We start from the raw sequence: 21118 nt of genomic DNA, 5'->3' as shown, positions 1-21118 counted from the left end.
CCTTTTATCTATGGTCTATGAAATACCATGCATTTTTTAAATCTTAATTTAAGCGTGCATTTTTTTTATTTATATTTGTAAAAAATATATGTATCATTTTTCACAATTTTTTCATTATTGAAATTTAAAATATACATTATATTAGTGCTGTCATCTGTATTTAAATGTTGTAAACATGTCTATACGAAAGTTTTAGTTAATGCCTACTAGGTGGTATAAAACACTAAAAAGTTTCTACCGAAGATCTTAAAAAAATAGCACCGCTATTTTCTTATACCCCCAACGATGGATAGGCAGGGTTAAGTATCCCGCTTTATAAATCAAGACACGACTAGGTGAGAATTGTTTGGCACTGAAGGGTATACAGTTAAACTCAACGCCCTCGTACCCACCGACGCACTGAGTTTTCGGTTATATGTAGTGCATAGTATGTACCTATTATTATTTTGTAGGACGACTTTATAATATAAAATATTATAATATATAACTGTATAATACGTATAACTGCCTCGATGGCATAGTAGGTAGTAGACACTCCTGCATGCGCGGTATGGCAGCGCTCTGAGGTCCTGTTTTTCTGCTCAATATCAGCCCAGAATTTGGAATCCCCCCTATTACATACGGAACGGAATACAAAACAGGGAAATAAAATAGTGTTTGATAAATTTATGACCGAATATTATTTTAACATTGGGAAGGTATATTTTCAAGCTAGAATTTCACAAAAAAAGACATTTTAGGTCTATGAAAAAACCAAATTAATGAAATATTCAATTTTAAAGTCTATATTTAATAGCATCGGTTGCAGCTTAAAGTAATGTTTATTTTTAAGGAGAAGATGAATGAATGCACGGTATCAACAATTTGGTGGCATTCACGGTATCGTCATTGAAACAATATCTACACTATAAAAAAATATTAATTTAATATTATAGGAATACTTATAGGGCATTAAGCTAAAAATGTGTTGCGCCAAACCCACACTATAGGAAGTTATGATCAAAGATGTAATGGAAGAAGACTCTACCTTTATGCACTTTTTATTTTATTTTATGTAGGTAATATGGTTTAATTAGATTTTTAATTTTGTGTAACACTTTCACATTATAAAATGTAGGTACTCACCTATTTATAAGCGTAATGTTTACTTACATTAAAACACAGAAATTATTTATACCTGTTTATTGTGTATACCTACATTATAAGGTTTTGATATGAGCATAATAATATAATGCAACAATTTATAAATCTACTGTTTATAAATATTAAGTAGAAGTGTAAAATACGACCAAGCCGTCTTAATAATCTGCAATAAAATAATTATTACATAAATAAAAAACTCCTATACCTAATTAACAAATTAAAAAGTAAGCATAAGCATTTCCAATTTTCCTGCTTACCGTTGTATAACTCGACAGAGAAATTACGGAAAATCCATATGTGGTTACGTATACTTCTTTTTGAGCTCTGTAAAATAACATAGATCTTAGAAATAGCATGTAGTATAGCTTTAAATTCTTGTGTATAATTTTCGGGATTGCAGATCGTCTCGCAATATTTTTCTTTGCTTCTAAGCAAGTTATAATAAGTTAAAAAACCCATGTACTTAACTACGGAATGTCATAAGCCGTAGCCAAAACGTTTTTCTACAACTGTTTACCCTAGAAGATGAAAATACGTACGGGATAGACATATTCGATCTACAGACTTATCGATAAGATATGTCAATTCCATACATTTCTTTATCGATTGTAGAAAGGCATTTTGGATTGAGCTGCTCAATAAATACGCTGGAACTGGTGCTAAGAGATCCGTCATTGCAGTCCATTACTTACCGCTAGATTATCGCTCGATTAAGTTAGTAGGTAGGGCCGATTAAAGTCGTATAAATTACTACCAATAAAATAACTAAGCCGAATAAATTAATAAGACAATAATATTATGGATTTACCTATGAAGCATAATTAATAGAGAGCTCTTAATTTTCCTAGTCGCCATGTACCATCCGCTGTTGTAAATTGCACTCGAAACTCCTTCGCTCTATGGAACGAAACAAACCGAAAATAACTAAACAATATTAATAAATATTATGGATCACAATCATTATTCTTTGAAATCGTAACAGTTCAAGATACGAGTAAGTATCTACTGGATTTTAAAAATAAAACATCTGTTATCTGAGTTTTAATGGTACTTAAGGATTTGTGAAACAAGTTTTCTCAAAATTATTCACGTTATTAATAGTTGCATCTATAAGTTCTGCAAATCTCATAAAAGTTTTGTTTAGCTGTGTCCTTAAAAATATATTTTTTTGTTTTATGTAAGTTCTTAAATAGCATGCTACCTAGAACCGCATTATAGTTATACCTATGTTCTACAATAGGATTTAGAATGAGCTAAAAAATGGAAGTAGACTTTTTATTTAAGGGCACTAATAAATTCCATTTGTAGAAGTTTAGTTGACCTCAGAAAACAAGAAATGTAAGTAATTATTGAATTAGTTTAATTATTTTCAATTTGATGTTGAATATTAATTCAACATCAATATGAAAATTATAGCAGGAAGACATCACTGGCGTAGCAAACATAAGTCTACATCGCGAGCACACTCAAGGTTCATATAGAAAGTGGACATAGACAGTGTCAAATATAAAGGAATCGGTTAAAATATTTTATGTTGTTCATAGATGCTTTACTGGATGTTACTGCCAAACAGTAGGTACGTCTCCAAACCCTACCGTTTCTCCGTTTCAAGGAAAGGCGAGCTTTTATTGTGGTTGGAGTACCTATGTTATTGGCCTTTATAAGACACTGACCCGAAAGACATTGCCTTGCCTTAAAAATTAGGCAAAATCCTAGAATCCGAGTACAGCGTCACCTATGTCGTCCAATTTTTTATCTAAACCATCCAGAGACTCAAGCGAAAACATATAAGTTTCATCCAAATCGGTCCAACGGCTTAGGAGGAGGTCAGTGACATACACCCGTACAGACGAATTATACCTATATTTTTTTTCATATTTATACCTGAGAAAAAAACAGCTGTCTGCTTAATTCACATTCATGAAACGCGTGTATTGTTAAACGCGATAAGTTAAAATAGACGTTAAGTTTTAAGAATTTTTCCAATATTCGTAAGAACCTTCTACATAATATTAGAAAACTTAAAAAGATGAATGAAATCGGTTAAGTCGTTATAAAGTTATGGCGTGAGCGAGGAAAATAGTGATTCATTTTTATATATAAATATAGATTTTCATGTAACAAGCGCAGTTCAGTGCAACTCAGTTGGATTTTTTTTTTCAGAATTTTGGAGGGCTAAGTTATTTTTTATCATCAGGTTTGCCAGTTTGAAAAAAAAATAACTTAGCCCTCTAAAGATACAGTTCAGTTTGCGACTCGCTTGTTTCAAGTTTCAGTAGTCCGAGGCCGTATTCACGACTAGAATTTTTTATATTATTACCAGTAGGGACGAACATATCGTATTAGGCTCAAGTAAGTAGATTGCTGTAATACTTTCTAGGCCTTTCGTATGGTTGTATTGAAGGGACGAAACTACCTTAAAAATAGTTATCTTCCTAATAAGCCACAAGCCAGTATATAGAAAGACTTTACATGCTCTACCTAAGGTCTACGAGTTTTGGTTTCTATATTAACTTAAAATTTTATTGCACACTGTTAGACTAGTTTCAAAATACTTACAGATTCCAGTAGACGTTGTCCATACCAGCATAAGAGCCATGTTTGTGAGAGGGCAGTTGTCAAAAATGATTTGTAGACCATCTCGTTCCACTTCTCCACAATCTGAAGTAAGAAATGCTGTATTGATGTTCTTCTAAATAAATATTGTAACTCATTTCTGAATTTCTTACCTAGTAGGTAGGTACCTCAAGACAAAACAACGTATAAACTTTTCAAATCATCTTTTAATATTTAAGTAAATGCATATTTGAAAATACTTCGCTAACTTTGTATACCTAATTACGGCCTATTTTTGGAATGTATCAAGTTATATTTGATTTAATTTTGAACTTTAGTTATCTTTTATAACTTACAACGCAGCAAAATCCACAAAAACAAATGATGATAGAGCTGTTGAAGAAATTGACCAGAAGCGCAAAACTGAACAAATTTTCCACGTCGCCAGATAATCTGAAAAATATATATAGAGTAGGATATTTGAGCTAATGCCTCGTTTTAAATTAATTTTGAAAATATATTCATCTTTGACTTCGCTTTAGATAATTAATTTTCGAAAACTACTTTTACTTTAATACTCAATATTATTAATCTTATGTTTAATAAGATTAGTAATATTGAGTAGGATACTACGGCCAGTTAAGTATTAAAAAAACGTTAAATAATTCCTTTGAAATTATTGTAAACAATACTTGGAAAACATAAGGCGTATTTGGGTAACTATAAAAGTCAGAATTACGCAATTATAATTTTTACATAATTTTAACAACTCTGAACTTATTCCTAAAAGTCAAAGGTAAAACTAAGTTACTCTTGGAATACGTTCCATCTTGCTTCATAGATAATTTATGAGTATAAATAATTAATTTTAGCACTTATGATATTGGCATAAGGTATATTACCTGATTAGAGCGTGATGTCTTAAAACAATTTCAGTAACTTCCTTCTGATATCGATTCTCCCATTCTTTTTCCGTAAACGAATCCAAATTAATATGCTTATCTTTTTTTAAAAAATCTTTGCTATATTCTCCTGAAAGAATTTTTAGGTATAGTCTACTAACTATTGTTATGACTATGTGTTTTTTAACTTTTGACTAAATTTACAGAGTTTATATTTACCTAGGGGATAACTTTCAACCAATTGTTTATCGATAGGTACATAAACAAGTCTTTTGATACGCACAGACAATAAATCAAATTGAGTTGTTATGTGGCTTAGGAATATGCAGAAGAGAAGATCACCGCAGAGCATAAACCATATCGTTATTAGACCTGTGAATAAATATAATCTGAAGTACTCGCTTTTTTATACTGATGTATTTGACTAGAGATTGTAATGTAGACTTTATTTACACTTTTTATTTGTTCAGACATACTTATAGCCTAAAAATATTTTTCAGTCAATCTTAAATTGTGCAGAGCTAAAACAAGGTAGGTGTATATTATGATAGAAAAAAGATTATTATGAAATATTAACGTAGAAAGAAACGTATATGATTAGTACACACATACTCACATATATGTATAAAAGCATTCATAGAACTACATAATATTCGTAACAAAAATATTACATGATCAATATATAAATTACTAATGAGAGAGGTTATTCAACACAGGATTCACTATTCAATTCTAAAACCATTTCGCACACGAACATTAATTAAATAACAGGTCCGATAAGGGATGTATTAGCAAAATTGCCGTCAAAATGGATTTCTGTTATGACATTGATTAATCAGTAAAGTTAGTTACCTCGGTTGAGGCCTATCAGTCTAGGAAATTTGGAAGCCATATCGTCTCTACGTTTCATTATATTTATATCTATAATAAAGTTTTATTATCATGATTGATTAACCAAAGCTTAATATAACAGGTTGGTACTGTAATTAATACGTACATAAATTTTGTAATGAATAGTAAACTTCAAGCTTCAGAATTATGGCATCCGTGTACCACACGGCAGTTCTTGTAATCGATCGTCAAAATATATTTCGTATATATAAATATAAATTTGCAGAAACTGAATGTATAAATAAATGACAAAACCTACTTTATTATTTACATATTAAAATATCATATATTTTAAAACCTCTTTTACTCTTTCAGCATGTAAATATATCAAATTCAATGTTTTGCAAACCAATATAAACAAAATGAACATACATTTTCACACATACGGAAAATCTCTTTTAAATTTCCGAACGTGAATCATGAAAGCAACCTACTTTATTATTTACATATTAAAATATCATTTTCGTATATTTTAAAACCTCTTTTACTTTTTCGGTATGTAAATATATAAAATTCAATGTTTTGCAAACCGATATAAACAAAATGAACATTAATTTTCACAAATACTGAAAATATCTGTTTAAATTTCCGAACGTGAATCATGAAAGCATACTTTGCCGAAAATCGTTCAGTAATGATTAAAATCCAAGTAATCCAAAATTCATATTCATTCCACCGCATTTTATCGCCGAGTTCCGGGGCGTAATTAAAAATGATTACATTTTTGTTGGCACTTAAATGAAATTCTTGTGCCTTTCATAGGTGCTCGAGAAGTTTCTCCGGTTATTTATAAGTGCTAAGATATAGAGCTTTCTTTAGAACTAATTATTGTAGTTGGTGCCATAAAGAGAATTTTGTTTAACACGGAATGCTCGGGATTGAAGTCTCTAGAATGGGTTGACGTCAAGCAAGACACCGCCTCCAAATATTTTGCTTATACTTAGTGAATGGCGTCGACTCCACCATGATCTCACAGTAAGATGAGATTAGATAGAAGAAGGAAGTTGTGCGAGAGAAATTAAATTCTCAAATTCAAATTGAACTAAATGAGAATGATATTAGGACAAACATACCTTGTAATATGTCGCAAATAAGAGACCGAAGGAAGTATCGCTAATTTCAAAAGCTGCTATACTATCTGCGAATAGTACTCAATTTACCTGTAGTATGTTAGTAATACTTATTAAAAACACATATCTCACCGTGCCAAGTTTGCGCGATTAGTATTATCTCGTAAAAGATACGTTGAAACGGGTCGAACGGAAACCAGTAAAAGAATGGTAGGATTAACGGCACTTCATCTCCTGCGGCTCGTTTTATTATCTCTACGAAGGGTGGTGATAGAAATATAACCAAGAGAGCATTGTTGCACCAGTAGTACCCTGAAAGTCGAAAAAATAGCAATTTACAAAATGACGACCTCTTCAATTTACTTGTAGAATATACCAGATGATTGTATTATACTATGTTCTATATATGTATGTAGTAAAGTACTATATATAGTGTATAGAAAAAATATAAAGTTAAGTTAAGATGTTTTGTAAAATAGTAAAATAATTAGGTGCCAAGGTAAACGTTTTGCAAAAGTCATGTTACGTAATTTAATTGTCGAGACATTAAAGATAACAATGATGGAATGTCAAGAACGATATCTTATCCCCGGTGGATGACCTACAAATACTGTCTAGACATTTGAAATGAAGGCTTAAATCTAAAACTTTAATATCAAGGACATTGAAGGAATTGTTAAATTGAAAAGATCAGTATTCAATACCTACGAAAAGTCACCGTTCTTTCAAATTATGTTGGAATTTTCATCTTACTAGAATGTCATTTCACATGCTTGTAGTCAGAAACAAAAGTGTCTGAACAAATTTTAAATCGCCTTTAAACTTTTGTATCCATATAAACGTTTTTTCTTCACTAACATGAACTTGAAGAATTTATTTTATTTTAGATAAAGAAAAAAACAACATTTCGATTGAAGTTATTGTGTAAAAGCGGTTTGAAGTTTTGATCTTGTTCAGCTACTTTTTTGACTGACGGTACATAAAGACACACATACAATCACGCTTTTTATCCCCGAAAGGGACGGATGGAGGCGCTACAAGTGTATCGAATTTTCACGATGTATATCGACCCAAGATGTGGCGGACACAAATTCTAGTCTCCTAGCTGAGACTGATTAGAAAAACACAATATATTATATTGTGTACCTTGGACGACGTAGTACAGTTGTTTTAGTGCGGTACTGATGATGAGGTGTTCCTCCTCGGAGACCACGCCTCGAGGCCACATGTCGCGTAACTCGCTCACCAGGTTCTCATAAACGGGACGGTAGTACACAATCTTGTATGATTTGGCCATGGCTGAAACGGTAATCTATTTTACAAAGTGATTTCTTATGTTTACATTGAAATAAAACTATTTACGGATTTTATCACGGTTATTTATATTATTATTTTCTCCAGACGTTAGTGCCCGACCGTCAACAGCTAAGAAAAAATAATAACAATATTGTATGACTGGAAAATGTAGGTAGATATTGTAATTTTGACTTGCGGATGACTAACACCTCAGCCCGCTCCGTGACCATGGAGGCTTCAAAGTCTTCGACACGTCGGGACAGAATAATAATATAAATAACCCCAATAAAATCCCTTAATAGTTTTATTTCAATACTTTACTAAGATTATAGAAATAATTTTATGCTATTTTAAATGACATTTCTGTAACTAATGACTTCTTATGTTTACGCCATATAGACATCGAAATAAAACTAGTTTTAGGATTTTATCGCGTTTTTTATATTTCTTTAACTATCTAATTAGTTCAAAAGTGATAGTATTTATTGGCTCTGAGTAGATATCTGAGTATTTACACATAGCATTTGAAATGTACTGTTTTATCTCCATATTTAAAACTGAGCTTCTTATATATCAACTGTTTTCTGCATGTTATTTATTTTTTTAAATTTCGTGTAATACGAACACATACAGTAAGAATAGGTTAGTAGGTTTCTGACCAGCCCCCCAAAATACTGGCTTACTGCGTAGAACAGGACTACATTATATTACAGAACCAAATGCCATTTAATTACATGCTAAATGAACATGGTGGCACTAAACTCTTTGTATCAAGCTCCGATCTAAAAGATTTGTTATATCCGCCATACCTAGTAGCAAGTATCCGACGCAGGGCATCATCCTGAATATCTCAACAGCATCCTGGAACGAACCGCCCTTGGCCGTCTGCACCATGTTAATCAACTCCAGCCAAGTCACAATGAATAGATTGGCAAATTCAAACCAGTAGAACACGTTCCAGCATAATCTAAAACATAATTCTAATTATATTCAATGCATTTATAGGGAAATTGAGAAGGGAATTAACTTAAAAAAATAGTATCTTTTTCTTCTTCTAAGTTTATGAAGCGATAGAATCATATCATTGTACAACATATCATGAAGTAGAGTCTTGATTCTTCTGAAATTGTGTCTGTCTATGGCCAGTTCAATCATTTGCCCATTTGTTAGATTATGTTAAATATAAACAAGGTTATTGTCCCTCTATAAAATGCTACATATTTAAATCTAGATGCTTTTAGCTCTGAGGTCAGTAGTGGTGTCAAAGATAATAGTTTTGTAACAGCATAGTCTGCTTTATGAACTCTTACAACAGATGTTAACACATTAATAGTATCTATTGGACACATTTTATTGTAATCACGTAGCATAATGGCGTTTTTCATTAATAATAGAAATAACAATACATGAAACTTAGTAATTGTTTAAAACTGTATTTTTATGTATTCAATGCGCAGTAATTAGATACATTTCAAACGTTTTCTTTCAAATCGGAACTAAAAAGTTTGGTTCCACACAGTGATATCTAGCATATTATGATAGCAAGGATTCTAGTATGAGTACACGAATACGAGTGTGAGTTTAAATAAAGTTTTCTACCTTACCTGGCGCAAGAGAGATCTTCCTTGGTGAGCCGAAGGCCGACCAGCTTCAACACTGCCATTGGTACTGAATACGTGTTGTCATAATCTTCTCTGGTGTACACCTGTAACCAATTACTAGATATGAGATGTTTCCACAAACCATGCCAGATTTAAGGTGGGTATTCCGAAAAAGATGGAGGTGAGTAGAACTTGGAGTTAGTATAAATTAGAGTAGCCGTTATATGATTGTTTATATCACATTTATTCCCAGTCATAGCTTCTTTTATTCTAGAATTGTATAATTACTTAATCAGTAAAATTCTGAAAGATGCTGCGTCTTTAAAATGTAACATTTTCTTCCATCAGCCTCTTTTTAAATGAACGTAAGTATTGCCTCAAACGAAATTACAGTTTCGGAATTTGGAAAAACCACCCTATGACTCATCACTTTTGTAAATTCGGTATCAGTGTGTATATAATAATATCTGCCATGTGTTATATACTGTCCTACTGATGGGCACAGGCCTCTCCTAGTACTGAAAGGTTTTTCGCCTTAGTCCACCACACTGGCGTAGTGCGGACTGGCAGACTTCACATACCGTCAAAATTCTTATCGAGAGCTTCTCAGGTTTGCAGGTTTCCTCACGATGTTTTCCTTCACCGATAAAAAAATACATAAATTACAAAAATTACTCGCATAATTTTATAAAAGTCAGTGGTGCGTGCCCTCGGGTTTTGAATTTACGGAGATTCATCTCGGCAGTCCGTTCCACTCTTAACTAGGCAATGTTCATTGTACCACCAAATTCATTAGCATTTTTTTGACTCCATTACAGAATCCTCCGCCTTTTAAGAGGCATCTAATTAATCCGCCCAATGACGCTAGGCGCAACGAAAGCGCCGAGCTACCTCAAAGGGATAGTGAATAGCACATTCCTGAAGGACTGGGCCGGTAGCTGTTTTGTCCGTAGGTATATCTATTTTTTTATGGTGGGTTCATGTGCGATGTAAAAAAAAGTAGGTTACTAAGACTTCAATGTATCAGATAGTAAGTGGAGTGGCGTCCAAATAAAATATCGACGGACGCGAGCTGATAGATTTTATCCCACACTACTAGCTAGTCAATCAATTAAATTGACCTGTTTAGAGCCGAAACAATAATAATTTGGTGTAAGTATGTTAAAAACTCACGGTTGGTTTATTTGCATCGAGTTGTTTTCTGGAAAATATGCGTTTAAAATATGACGCCATTTCGCCGGTAGCTTTAAAATAATACCATATTTGCCGTTTCCTCCAAACGCTTTTATAAGGCACTCGTGTGAAAATAAACAGTCGACGGTTAGAATTTTATGTTTGTTGAAGAACTTTTATAAAACTCTTGCATAAGTATATAAAGTACTTTTTATTTGTTTTATGTTAGAAAACAAGTAACAAGCCTTACTTTTAATTTAATAATAGGTACACTTAGTCCATAGTTAAGAATAATGTATAAATACACAATAATGGCTATTTAGCACTTTGTTATTAATTCTTTATTATTGTATCCCTTATCAATACACACTGTATAGGTTATTATTCAGTACTTTTGTGAAAGAGATAAAACACCAAATGAATTCCTTTTATTTAGTAAGGATTAGTTTAACATGTTTTTTTGGGATAAAATTCCCGCATTATATTTTCCCCGGATAAAATGGAGTCTATATTTTAAGATAGAAATCTAGCATTATATCGGTGAAAACCTGCATTCAATCCATACAGTAATTTTTGCGAGATGTGAGTACAAACATATTACATACAGAAAAACTGTTGCTTTGGCTTTCGCTGCTTTAATAAAAACACCACCTATATTCATTTTCCAATATCTATCATGTATAAATTGTCTTAATTTTATTATATGTAAAAATGTCTAGCGAATTTCTTACCTAATAAATAAATTTAACGGATAGAATGTGCTAGAAACGATGTAGCTCTTACATCTAGCCCCAATATTGTGGTCACGTCAAAAATCACTCAGCGCAAGATGGACTTCTCTTGTAGTCGGTTTCGATTTGCATTCACACTGTCAGTGGGACTTATGAAAGAGTGAACTTGAGAAAAAATATTACTGCTTACAATTTTCGTAACAAGTATGCCACTCCGAAACCGTTTGAGTAACAAAAATACCCATTTTTATAAATAAATGGTGGCAAATGGTTAAGAAATCACTACAAACCGTAGACATCTCAATCAACCTTTTTCCGTCCACTGCTGAATGTTGGCCTCCCTAAGTGAGCGCCAACCATTCTGGTCTTGAGCAGCCCGCATCCTTCCACTATCCACCACCTTTTTCAAGTTGTCGGTCCATTGTACAGCAGGGCGTCCCACACTATGTCTACCTAATCGCGGTCTTCACTCTAGCACCTGTCTGCTCCATCGATCGTCCGTCCGTTTCCAGATATGTCTGTAGACAACAAGCCTTTCTATAATCATCAACGATAGGCCTATTGTTATGATAATATGTTATTCCTATGCATATTTTTCTTTTCTATTAGCGTTAACGATTGCAGAAAGGTATATTGTCCACGACCCCAGATTAATACGCTCACAATTCTAACCCTAAAGGATTAAGCATAAGCGCATTGGCCAACCAGTGCATCCATATTTATTTGAGTCTTAATCACTCCATTGATGTGATACGAGTAGCCTATAACCTTTAACCCACAGGGTACTGTCTGTCCAGATGTCTTTGCCAGAAAAAAATATATTTTTCTATCATGTATGGATGAGTAATATCGATGTAGTTGATTATAACATTTATTGTAAATTTCATAATTGGTATCTGTTGTCATGTTTGAATTTACATAGATATATATTATAAAGTATCTAATAGCGTTAGTAGTATTTCCTAAAGTGATATAAAATTTAAAATTCCAATATAATACTGATGACTTCGTGCTATGCATAGTAATCTATGCTATAACTTACTCAACAGTAATAGAAATATTTGTATTCCTTATTGAAAAAGTCTTTAGTCCACAGTGTACGCAGTAGAATTATGAGTGTGCACGACCGCAGTTCGGGCAACTTGGAATTTTTATTAAAAAGGAAACTGTTTTTCACGCTATATTAAAAATTCATTATGGAACAACTTTCTAAGCGTATTTTTTTGTTTTTACTCATATTTTACATAGCTAAACCTCCCGCCTCTATTGTAATCAACGGGCAGGCAAAGGTGCAGATAGGCACTTACAATTGGCTAAGTTTATTTTTGTCTCAAAACGCGATGAATGGTGAGTATATCATCACATTGGAAATCTTATCACGCAAAAATATAACGTAGTTTTATCGAATTGTTAAGTGCACATTTCGATTGCCCGAAGGCACAACTTCGCGATGCGCAGTCCAATTACATCAATAAGACGTTTTCTCATACCACATTAATTATTGTACATTCGCATTATTTCAGATGGAAACTTAACCCCATACTAATCCATTAGTCTACGATCTATCAAACAGACATAAATAATGCTTTTCAAATTAATTCCATAGCTCGATAGTTTACAAAACATTTTCGCGGGGGTGTCGCGAAGGACAAACAGACGCCATCCAAACAACATTAATGTACAGGTATGAAGCAACAAGGCCGAGTAAACATTAAATGTAATTGTCTCTGTATTTGATGTTTATTCGACGGGCTAGAATACGGCCGATTATTAGTATTGTCCAGCGCCTTATAGTAGTGTAACGACTTCCTTAATCAACTGTTCTGTACGTGTTAGGCTTCCGCATAGTTGCGTTTTGACGCTTATATATAAGTATTTATATATAGTGTTTACACCATGTTATAAAAAATAAATGAAGTGTTACAGTAAAGTTATTAAAAATAAATTGTTAATGATATTAAGTCCAATTTTCTAGTATATAAACGCATCTAAATTATTGCCTCAAAATAAATGCTGAGAATAAAGCAAGAGTGAATGAAGATTCAGTACGATAAAAACTATCGTCTTTTCCATTGAGTTGACGTTTCCTTTGTCCTCTTTGCTAATGAACGCGCTGTTACAGTCATTAGCTTTTTGTTCGAAGGATATTTAAATCCGGAAAACACCGACCGCTTGTAAATTAAGAGAGACTTAACTTAGCCGTTAAGTCGAAGTAATTAAAGAAAATGAATTAAAGTATATTTATGCGTTTTATTTGATTAGGAACAATATCAATCGGGAATAAAATGTGTTATGATAAGACTTAATTTTGTAATGTGCTTTGATATAGTAAGTCCCGAAAAACTACTTAGTAGAAAGGTCCTAAAAGAGGTTTTTATACCTAAATTTTAAGTTACAAAAGTACGTAAGTTTGCCAACAATACATGATCCCTAGAAAGAAAAACGTTTTTTTTTTAAAATGTATTTTAATGTTGCAAACACAGATACTAATAAAGTACCTACCCTGATTCATTTCGAACATTTTATATCAATCATAGTCGTTGCCCTTTGATATTATATTCACTTATGACGCAAAAGGGATAACGAGCATCGTAGTTCTAATTAAACGGTGTAGTAGTTTGAGACGGTATTGTTTGAGCAACAGAGAGTTTGATGTAGGAATATAACGCTTATTTATACACGTAACTAAGTCTTGCTAGCAAATTTGCCCGCGTTTAAAGCCTTTCCCGTTACAAGGGTTCTTAAATCACTACTTAGATCGATCTATAATGCCAGCTATACGACGCGACGACAGCGCATCTATTCCAAAATCAGTTTTAAACATGAAATTGTTTACTATTCACGGAAGCAAATTATCGGGAATAAATTTAGTCTATATATTATATACAAGATATGGTCTATGTGCAGTGGCGTCATTTGGGTTCTTGCAGCCTAGGGCGGACCTAAAATGTGCCGTCTCTAGTCACTGGAGCAAATAATAAAGAAGGACCCATTTCAACAAAAACACTAGTGTTACGCTCACCCCGTTAGTTACCGGCATATCCGAAAAAAGTATAAATTTTTTAAGGTTTTACTTTTTTGTGCCTTACTATAAATCCATTCTGTCCTGTCCTGTCCTATCCGTCCGTCCCGTCGGCCCGGGGCGGGTCGCCCCTGCCACACCGACTACATCACTGTCATAGATGTGCCAGATATCATTTTAATCCGTTCCCTTGTTTCTGAGTTTTATCATCATCAGCCCTGTATTATATACTGTCCTACTGCTGGCCACGGGCCTCCTCTACTACTGAGAGAGATTAGGCCTTAGTCCACCACGCTAGCCTAGTGCGAGTTGGTAGACTTCACACTTTTTGAGTTTACTTCTAATAATCAAATTTAATATAAACAACAAAACATTTTTACAATTATAAGAAGAGAGAGAAGTGAGATGCTTATACATAAATATAGTACTCGGCAGTAAATATTCCAGATTTAGCTTTAGAGATACAAAACATGGCGCCGAACGTAATAATATCACATTAGATTTAGACAAGGGGTTGGTAAGTATCGGTTTTTGGAGCGTCATTTTCGTCACTCTACGTGATTGTATTTATATGATTCAGTCTTTATAGTAAAATTTTCATATAAATTTTGTTTTCCAATCTTTTGCAATCAATAAGTCGTTCGTATAAAGAAAAATAAAATAATTATACTATAATAGATACATACAAAATCACAATATTAGTATAAAACAAAATGAACCATCAAGTCATACTTACTTTTAAAGAATGCCAAACATTTTGCAAGTAAGAACAATAACAAATAATTAATAAATCTCGTAAATTTAACCGCAGCTAAATATTAAATAATAAGGTGAGCTTTAACAAGCTTTACTGAGTTTTATAATATGTTCTCTAAAACACGGTAACCGTCAGCTCAGAAGTTCATAGTACGGTTAAGGCTCTCTCTAGAACAAATAGCCTTGAATTCGTTCAATATTTTTACGGCCCATGAGTTACAGGTATAAATTATGCAAACATACGCATACTTCAAAAAAATGAGTTTTGACTGCAAACAATTTACTTATTATATTATCTACGTAACAGATTATAAAAATTGTTATTGATTATAAACATTAGAAAAAATTTAAACAACTAAAGTAATGATGACATATTGTAATATTTTTTTTCTGAGTGTATTATAAATTTCGAATAGATAACTTTTAAAAATACGGTTTATGCGCCATTTTGGTGAGGGAAGCGCCTTAAGTGTTACATCTAAGTCTAGATATTTTAAAAGAAGTCTATTCAGCAAATTATCTACATCATTTGTAAACTAGCAAAGTTATCTCTAGAGATAAATAAAATTTAACTGACTGTGTTAGCTCAGTTTATTAACATCTTATAATATTATGTTGTGTTCATACTCTATACACAGATTACTGGTTCGAGACTTTCTTAATTTCTTATATTTGTCAATACTCACGTATAGCATAATTGTATTTATTATTTTTTATGATATTTTTGTAAGATTAAAATATACTTTCTATATTTATTCCGTAATTTTAGGATGTCAAAATATTAAAACGGATTTTATTGACTTCCGTAGTCATTACAAATATTGGCTGACATAAAACAGTTATAATATGATCAGTTATATTACTGTTCAAACACTTATAACTTCATTACAGCCTTTCTTCTAAAAGCGATAATGAAATAGCGGTAACTAAGCAAAAACTTACTTATCTATTTAACATATAAATTATTTTTATTTATTTAAACTTTATATACAGTAGATGTATAAAGTTGGACTTAATGCCTGAGGCATTTTCTGACCGTCAACCTTTGGGTGATATGAGACAATGTGGGTATAAGTATCAAACAAATGAATAAGATTATACATATATTATATATAACATAAATTCTACATAAACAGAGATATAATTTGATTATAAAATATATATACATAATATAAAATATAATAATTCTAAATGCAGTCAGAAGTATGAGAAGGACATTGGTGTAGAAGGTTACCGTAGGTAATTTTCAACTATGATTTACCTAATTAATATGTAATTGTGCTACATACTATCTAATAAAACAATTTCCCGCCGCTTTTATTAAAACGACATCATGTCCCGCGCCGTGTGCGGCCCGCCAAGGCTATGCCGTCAGTCGCGTGCGAACCCATTGTCAATTAATACGCGCCAAAAACGCCGCACAATTGTATTGCACCCTTGTAAGGGCGCCATAACCATGTATTCTCAGAATGATGCTACACACGCAATAGATTTAAATAATAACACTGTTGTTTCTACTGTTGGCGAATAGGTGACATGTGTGTGGCGTCGGTAATGACACCAATTAAATTTACTCACTGGCTGTTGGACTTCAATTGTTTTTGAATACTATTTGAAAAACGAATCATAAATACTATAATTGATGAAATATGAATCTGCCTTAAACTATATTAGATCTGATTATTATGTTCAATTTCAAATGATATATTTGTAATATAGCCCATGCTCGTGGCTCTGCTCGCATTTAAAACTATTCCGGGATTCAAGTCCCGCCATTTTCCTGGAATAAAAAGTACCCTATATCTCCTATATATAGGGTACTTTTTATTCCAGGTACTTTTTACCCTATAGTCCTCACCAGGACATAGGCTCTCAAAGTATTTCTATACCAAATTTCATCGAAATTGGTTCGGCAATGAAAGTGTGGCAAACAGGCGGGCGGAGTTACCTTCGCTTTTATAATGTAACTGTGTATTCATGGGTTACAATTTGATTAGCGACGTAATGAAAATATTAACTACTATATCTTTTTTTTGCCATGGTTAAATTCCATCATTTGAAAATTGTCTCATGTGAACATTCCGTTAGAAATATATTCCTTCATCGTGGCATAGTTCTTTCAATATTCTCTTCTTTTAATATACGTGGAATCTTGTTCACGAAAATTTGGATGCCTTATAAAAGACTTCGTTAAAGAAAATCATCGGTGTGAAATTTAAATAACCTTAGACAGAAATAATATGGTCTCTAAATTTATTTACATTTCCCAGAGGTAAAATAACTGTAAAGAATTTTTCATCCGTTATGTCAATCAAGAAGACAATATTCTGAATAAAGATAAAAAATGAACAATTGAGTAACCTCCTCTTTTTGCAGTCGGTTAGAAGATTGATCGAAACAAAATTATGGTAGAGTTAAATCCAGTATAAAGTTTGACCCATGCTCTGCTTAGTAAAATTATATAATCAATTCCGTTTGTTCTAAAATGTTACATACCTATCTTTCCCTACTATATAAATACTAAATTACAAAAAAGGAGGTTCTGTATTTGATCTATATTTATATATGTATGTACCCATGTATATGTGGCTGAAAATCTACTGATCCTATTTGAATGAGATATTTTAAATGTAGGTATATGTTTTAGGGAAGATCTTAATATAACATATTCGTAAAGTGAAGATTTTGGGAGATATACAATGGTACTCTTTAATAACTAACAGCAAATGACCTGCTATTGTTGCGATCCTATCATCATCATTATCAGCCACAGGGTGTCCACTGCTGAACATCGGCCTCCCCCAAAGATTTCCAGATTGACATATTGGAAGTGATCCTATATTTATGGATTATTAATTAACAAAAATAAAACCGACTTCAAAAACACTATAAACAAAAAAAAACATTATTTAATTTTTGGTAAAAAGTTTTATGTTTACTTAGAATCCTAACTTAACTTAAACTTGATTATATGATTATAAAACAAAGGACTCGGACACACTAATTTATGCAGGTGTCGCTTGTGACAGTATTCTTTATAAAACGGGGGTTTTATTATTCCATCTGACAAGGGTCTGGAGAATATCGCAGGAAATAAACCGTATATATGGCGTAATTGTGAGACGAGTTCTCTAATGAATTGTAAATTTGCTATTTAGGCAATATAAAAATATATACACACATCACGCCTGTGTCCTCGAAGGGGTGGGCAGAGTTGTAACCAGAGTACACACTTTTCACCTGTATGTTTCGTCTCATGATGCGATGAGGGCGATCTTTCTGCCATATCGGGCTCAAATTCCAGACTCCGGGTTGATAGAAGAGAAAACTCAATATCAGTTTGCCCGACCCGGGATTTAAAAGTGGGATCTTAGGGTGTTGTCGTCCGCGCACGCAACACAAATACGCTATCAAGGCAATATATTCAAATAAAAAATAATTATAACAAAAAATTAAACCGCCTTCAAAAACCACTCATAACCAAAAAATAATTTCACATAACAAGTATATATTGGATACCAATTTTGGAGTCGGTGCCTAATTAAAATTGCTAGTTAGCTATATTTGTTACATAGTCCATCTATGAGCTAAATTTCTTTCAAATCAATTAAAAGGAGTAGGTTTGTGTGTACTACAACATACACAGTGAAAGGTGTAATACCAAGCACATGTATGGTGTTTCATCTTTTTATTTTCTCTTTTTTCGAGGCAGGCAGTGTAATACACCCACATTTGACCTGCTATATGTAACAGGGGAAGAATTTGGGTAGTGTACAGTTCACAAATTTAAATATTTCCTTAATAGCTTCCATTTGCTGTGCTGCGGCGATGTGTTCATCTCCGGTGACGATCTGACTTTGTACGCTGGCAGCACATTGTTTTCGTATATTCGTTAATGTATTTATCTAGCTTAACTAGCAATTTTAATTAGGCACCGACTCCAAAATTGGTATCCAATATATACTTGTTATGTGAAATTATTTTTTGGTTTTGAGTGGTTTTTGAAGGCGGTTTAATTTTTTCTAAACTATTTTTATTTTTTGCTTTTTTGTGTTAGTAAAAAATAGACCGTCTCAATGGCGTAGTTGTGTTTCGCTCACGATACGACTATCGCGCTGAGGAGTTACACCTCTGCCTACCCCTGAAAAGGGGAAAAGGTGTGATGCTATATATATTTATGTAATAAGTAGATTCAAGCAAACCTAACGCAAAAACACAACTGATATATTTGGCTCACAGTACAACTATCGCGCTGTGGTGTAACACCTCCGCCTACCCCTGAAAAGAGTAAAAGGTGTGATGCTACATATATGTATGTATGTAAAAAGTGGAGTCAACTAAACCCAACGCAAAAACACCACTAATGTGTTTCGCACGCAGTACGACTATCGCGATGAAATTATACGCCTCTGCCTACCCCTGACACGGGGAAAAGGTGTGATGCTATATATATTTATGTAAGAAGTAGATTCAAGCAAACCTAACGCAAAAACACAACTGATATTATTTGGCTCACAGTACAACTATCGCGCTGTGGTGTTACACCTCTGCCTACCCCTGAAAAGGGGAAAAGATGTGATGCTATATACATGTATGTATGTAAGAAGTAGAGTCAACTTAACCCAACGCAAAAACACAACTAATGTGTTTCGCACGCAGTACGACTATCGCGATCAAATGTTACGCCTCTGCCTACCCCTGACACGGGGAAAAGATGTTACGCTATATGTATAAGTATGTGAGAAGTACAGTCAACCAAACTCAATGCAAAAACATAACTAAATACGTCACAGGAAACCTAAATTCGCGATTTCGTTTTCTTGGACGACATAATTATTCTAGTTTTTTAAATTTTAAAACCAAACTACCAAAGCGATCTTGAAAAAAAATTTATGGGACCAATCTGGAGAGAAATTCTTTCGAATAAAAAAAGAATTTTCCAAATCGGTTCATAAATGAGCGAGTTCTGAGGTAAAACACATACAAAAAAAAAAAAAAAAAAATCACGTCGAATTGATAACCTCCTCCTTTTTTTGAAGTCGGTTAAAAATAATAAATATTTTTGCCAAACGATTCGTTTTGACTGTTTTGTTTTGAGTTTTGACTCTACCGTACACGAAATTGACTAAACTAAATATTTGACAGAGTCGGCGACTCTAGTATTTTATTGATGCAAAGCGAAATTGACTTTTTATCGTTACTTATCGAATTGACGCTAAGACACCCATATTTTATAAGTTTTACTTTCGAGAGATACGTTATATACGATACTTACGAGAAATTTACGAATGTAGGTAAACAATTTCGTAAGCTAGCAATTACCTGCTTCCTCTGGAAATATATAATTTCGGATTAAATCGCGCGACCAATGATCCGAGTTATAACATATAGACATTTTTAGTAGCTATGATTTTCATTTCTAGGTGCTTTCAAAGCGAGCTAAGCTTTCAACCTCGGTTGCTGTTAATTGAGAACAGCGGTGCGCAAGGAGATAACTTAACAGAATTTTTTAGACGTTAATTTTCTTAAAAGACTTGTTACTTAATAAGGAATTGCTAAGACATTTTTTTAGATGAATACCAGAGACCTTTTAATATAATTGATGGCATTTTGATTGGGATCATAAATTCTGTAGGAAAACAAATCCCCTTATGAACTTTTCAGTAAACCTGCGAGTAACACCCATCTAAGTTAATGAGAATTATGTTATTACGTTTTTAAAATAATATATTTAAATGTAATTTTTGGAGCGAAGGGTATGGTGTAGGTTGGTAACCCAATTAATTTAACGTAAAACTCAGCTTTGCTGTTAAATTATGATAATCAATTTTCCCACAATTCTATAGTAAAAATATATATTTAATTCTACATTTCCGCATTTTTTCATAAAGAGTGTCCAAAGCGCGCCTGCGAAAAGCAACATGTCGGTCTAACTGCCGCCCATAGTACCTTCTGCTCAGTCCAGCTGTCACCGCAT

At 33.0% G+C, this 21118-nt stretch overlaps 1 protein-coding gene across 1 annotated transcript; it reads right to left on the bottom strand.

Moving 5' to 3' along the window:
• Positions 1–1166: 1166 nt before the first annotated feature.
• On the bottom strand, positions 1167–10686 carry LOC115442834 (odorant receptor 85b). Its single transcript, XM_030168009.2, has 12 exons — positions 10633–10686; positions 9463–9563; positions 8668–8825; positions 7709–7861; positions 6695–6874; positions 4821–4973; positions 4602–4731; positions 4056–4152; positions 3703–3804; positions 1952–2040; positions 1401–1467; positions 1167–1306 (listed from the first exon to the last, which is right to left on the bottom strand). The coding sequence occupies exons 2-12, from the start codon at positions 9519–9521 to the stop codon at positions 1250–1252; spliced, it is 1245 nt and encodes a 414-aa protein (XP_030023869.1). The 5' UTR covers positions 9522–9563; positions 10633–10686; the 3' UTR covers positions 1167–1249.
• Between the last annotated feature and the right edge of the window lie 10432 nt (positions 10687–21118).

The sequence above is a fragment of the Manduca sexta genome, chromosome 18 (assembly GCF_014839805.1).
Source record: "Manduca sexta isolate Smith_Timp_Sample1 chromosome 18, JHU_Msex_v1.0, whole genome shotgun sequence".
Classification (NCBI taxonomy): domain Eukaryota; kingdom Metazoa; phylum Arthropoda; class Insecta; order Lepidoptera; family Sphingidae; genus Manduca; species Manduca sexta.
The sequence above is the reverse complement of the archived record's forward strand: the minus strand, read 5'-3'. Positions and strand labels throughout refer to the sequence as shown.

Excerpts from the sequence above, each read along its gene's own strand:
- LOC115442834 (XM_030168009.2), bottom strand. The coding sequence starts at position 9,521 with ATGGCAGTGTTGAAGCTGGTCGGCCTTCGGCTCACCAAGGAAGATCTC. Across the intron at positions 4,974-6,694 it reads AATCGCGCAAACTTGGCACG|GTCTAATAACGATATGGTTT; the intron begins GTGAGATATGTG and ends ATTTATTCACAG. Across the intron at positions 4,153-4,601 it reads AGACATCACGCTCTAATCAG|ATTATCTGGCGACGTGGAAA; the intron begins GTAATATACCTT and ends TATATTTTTCAG.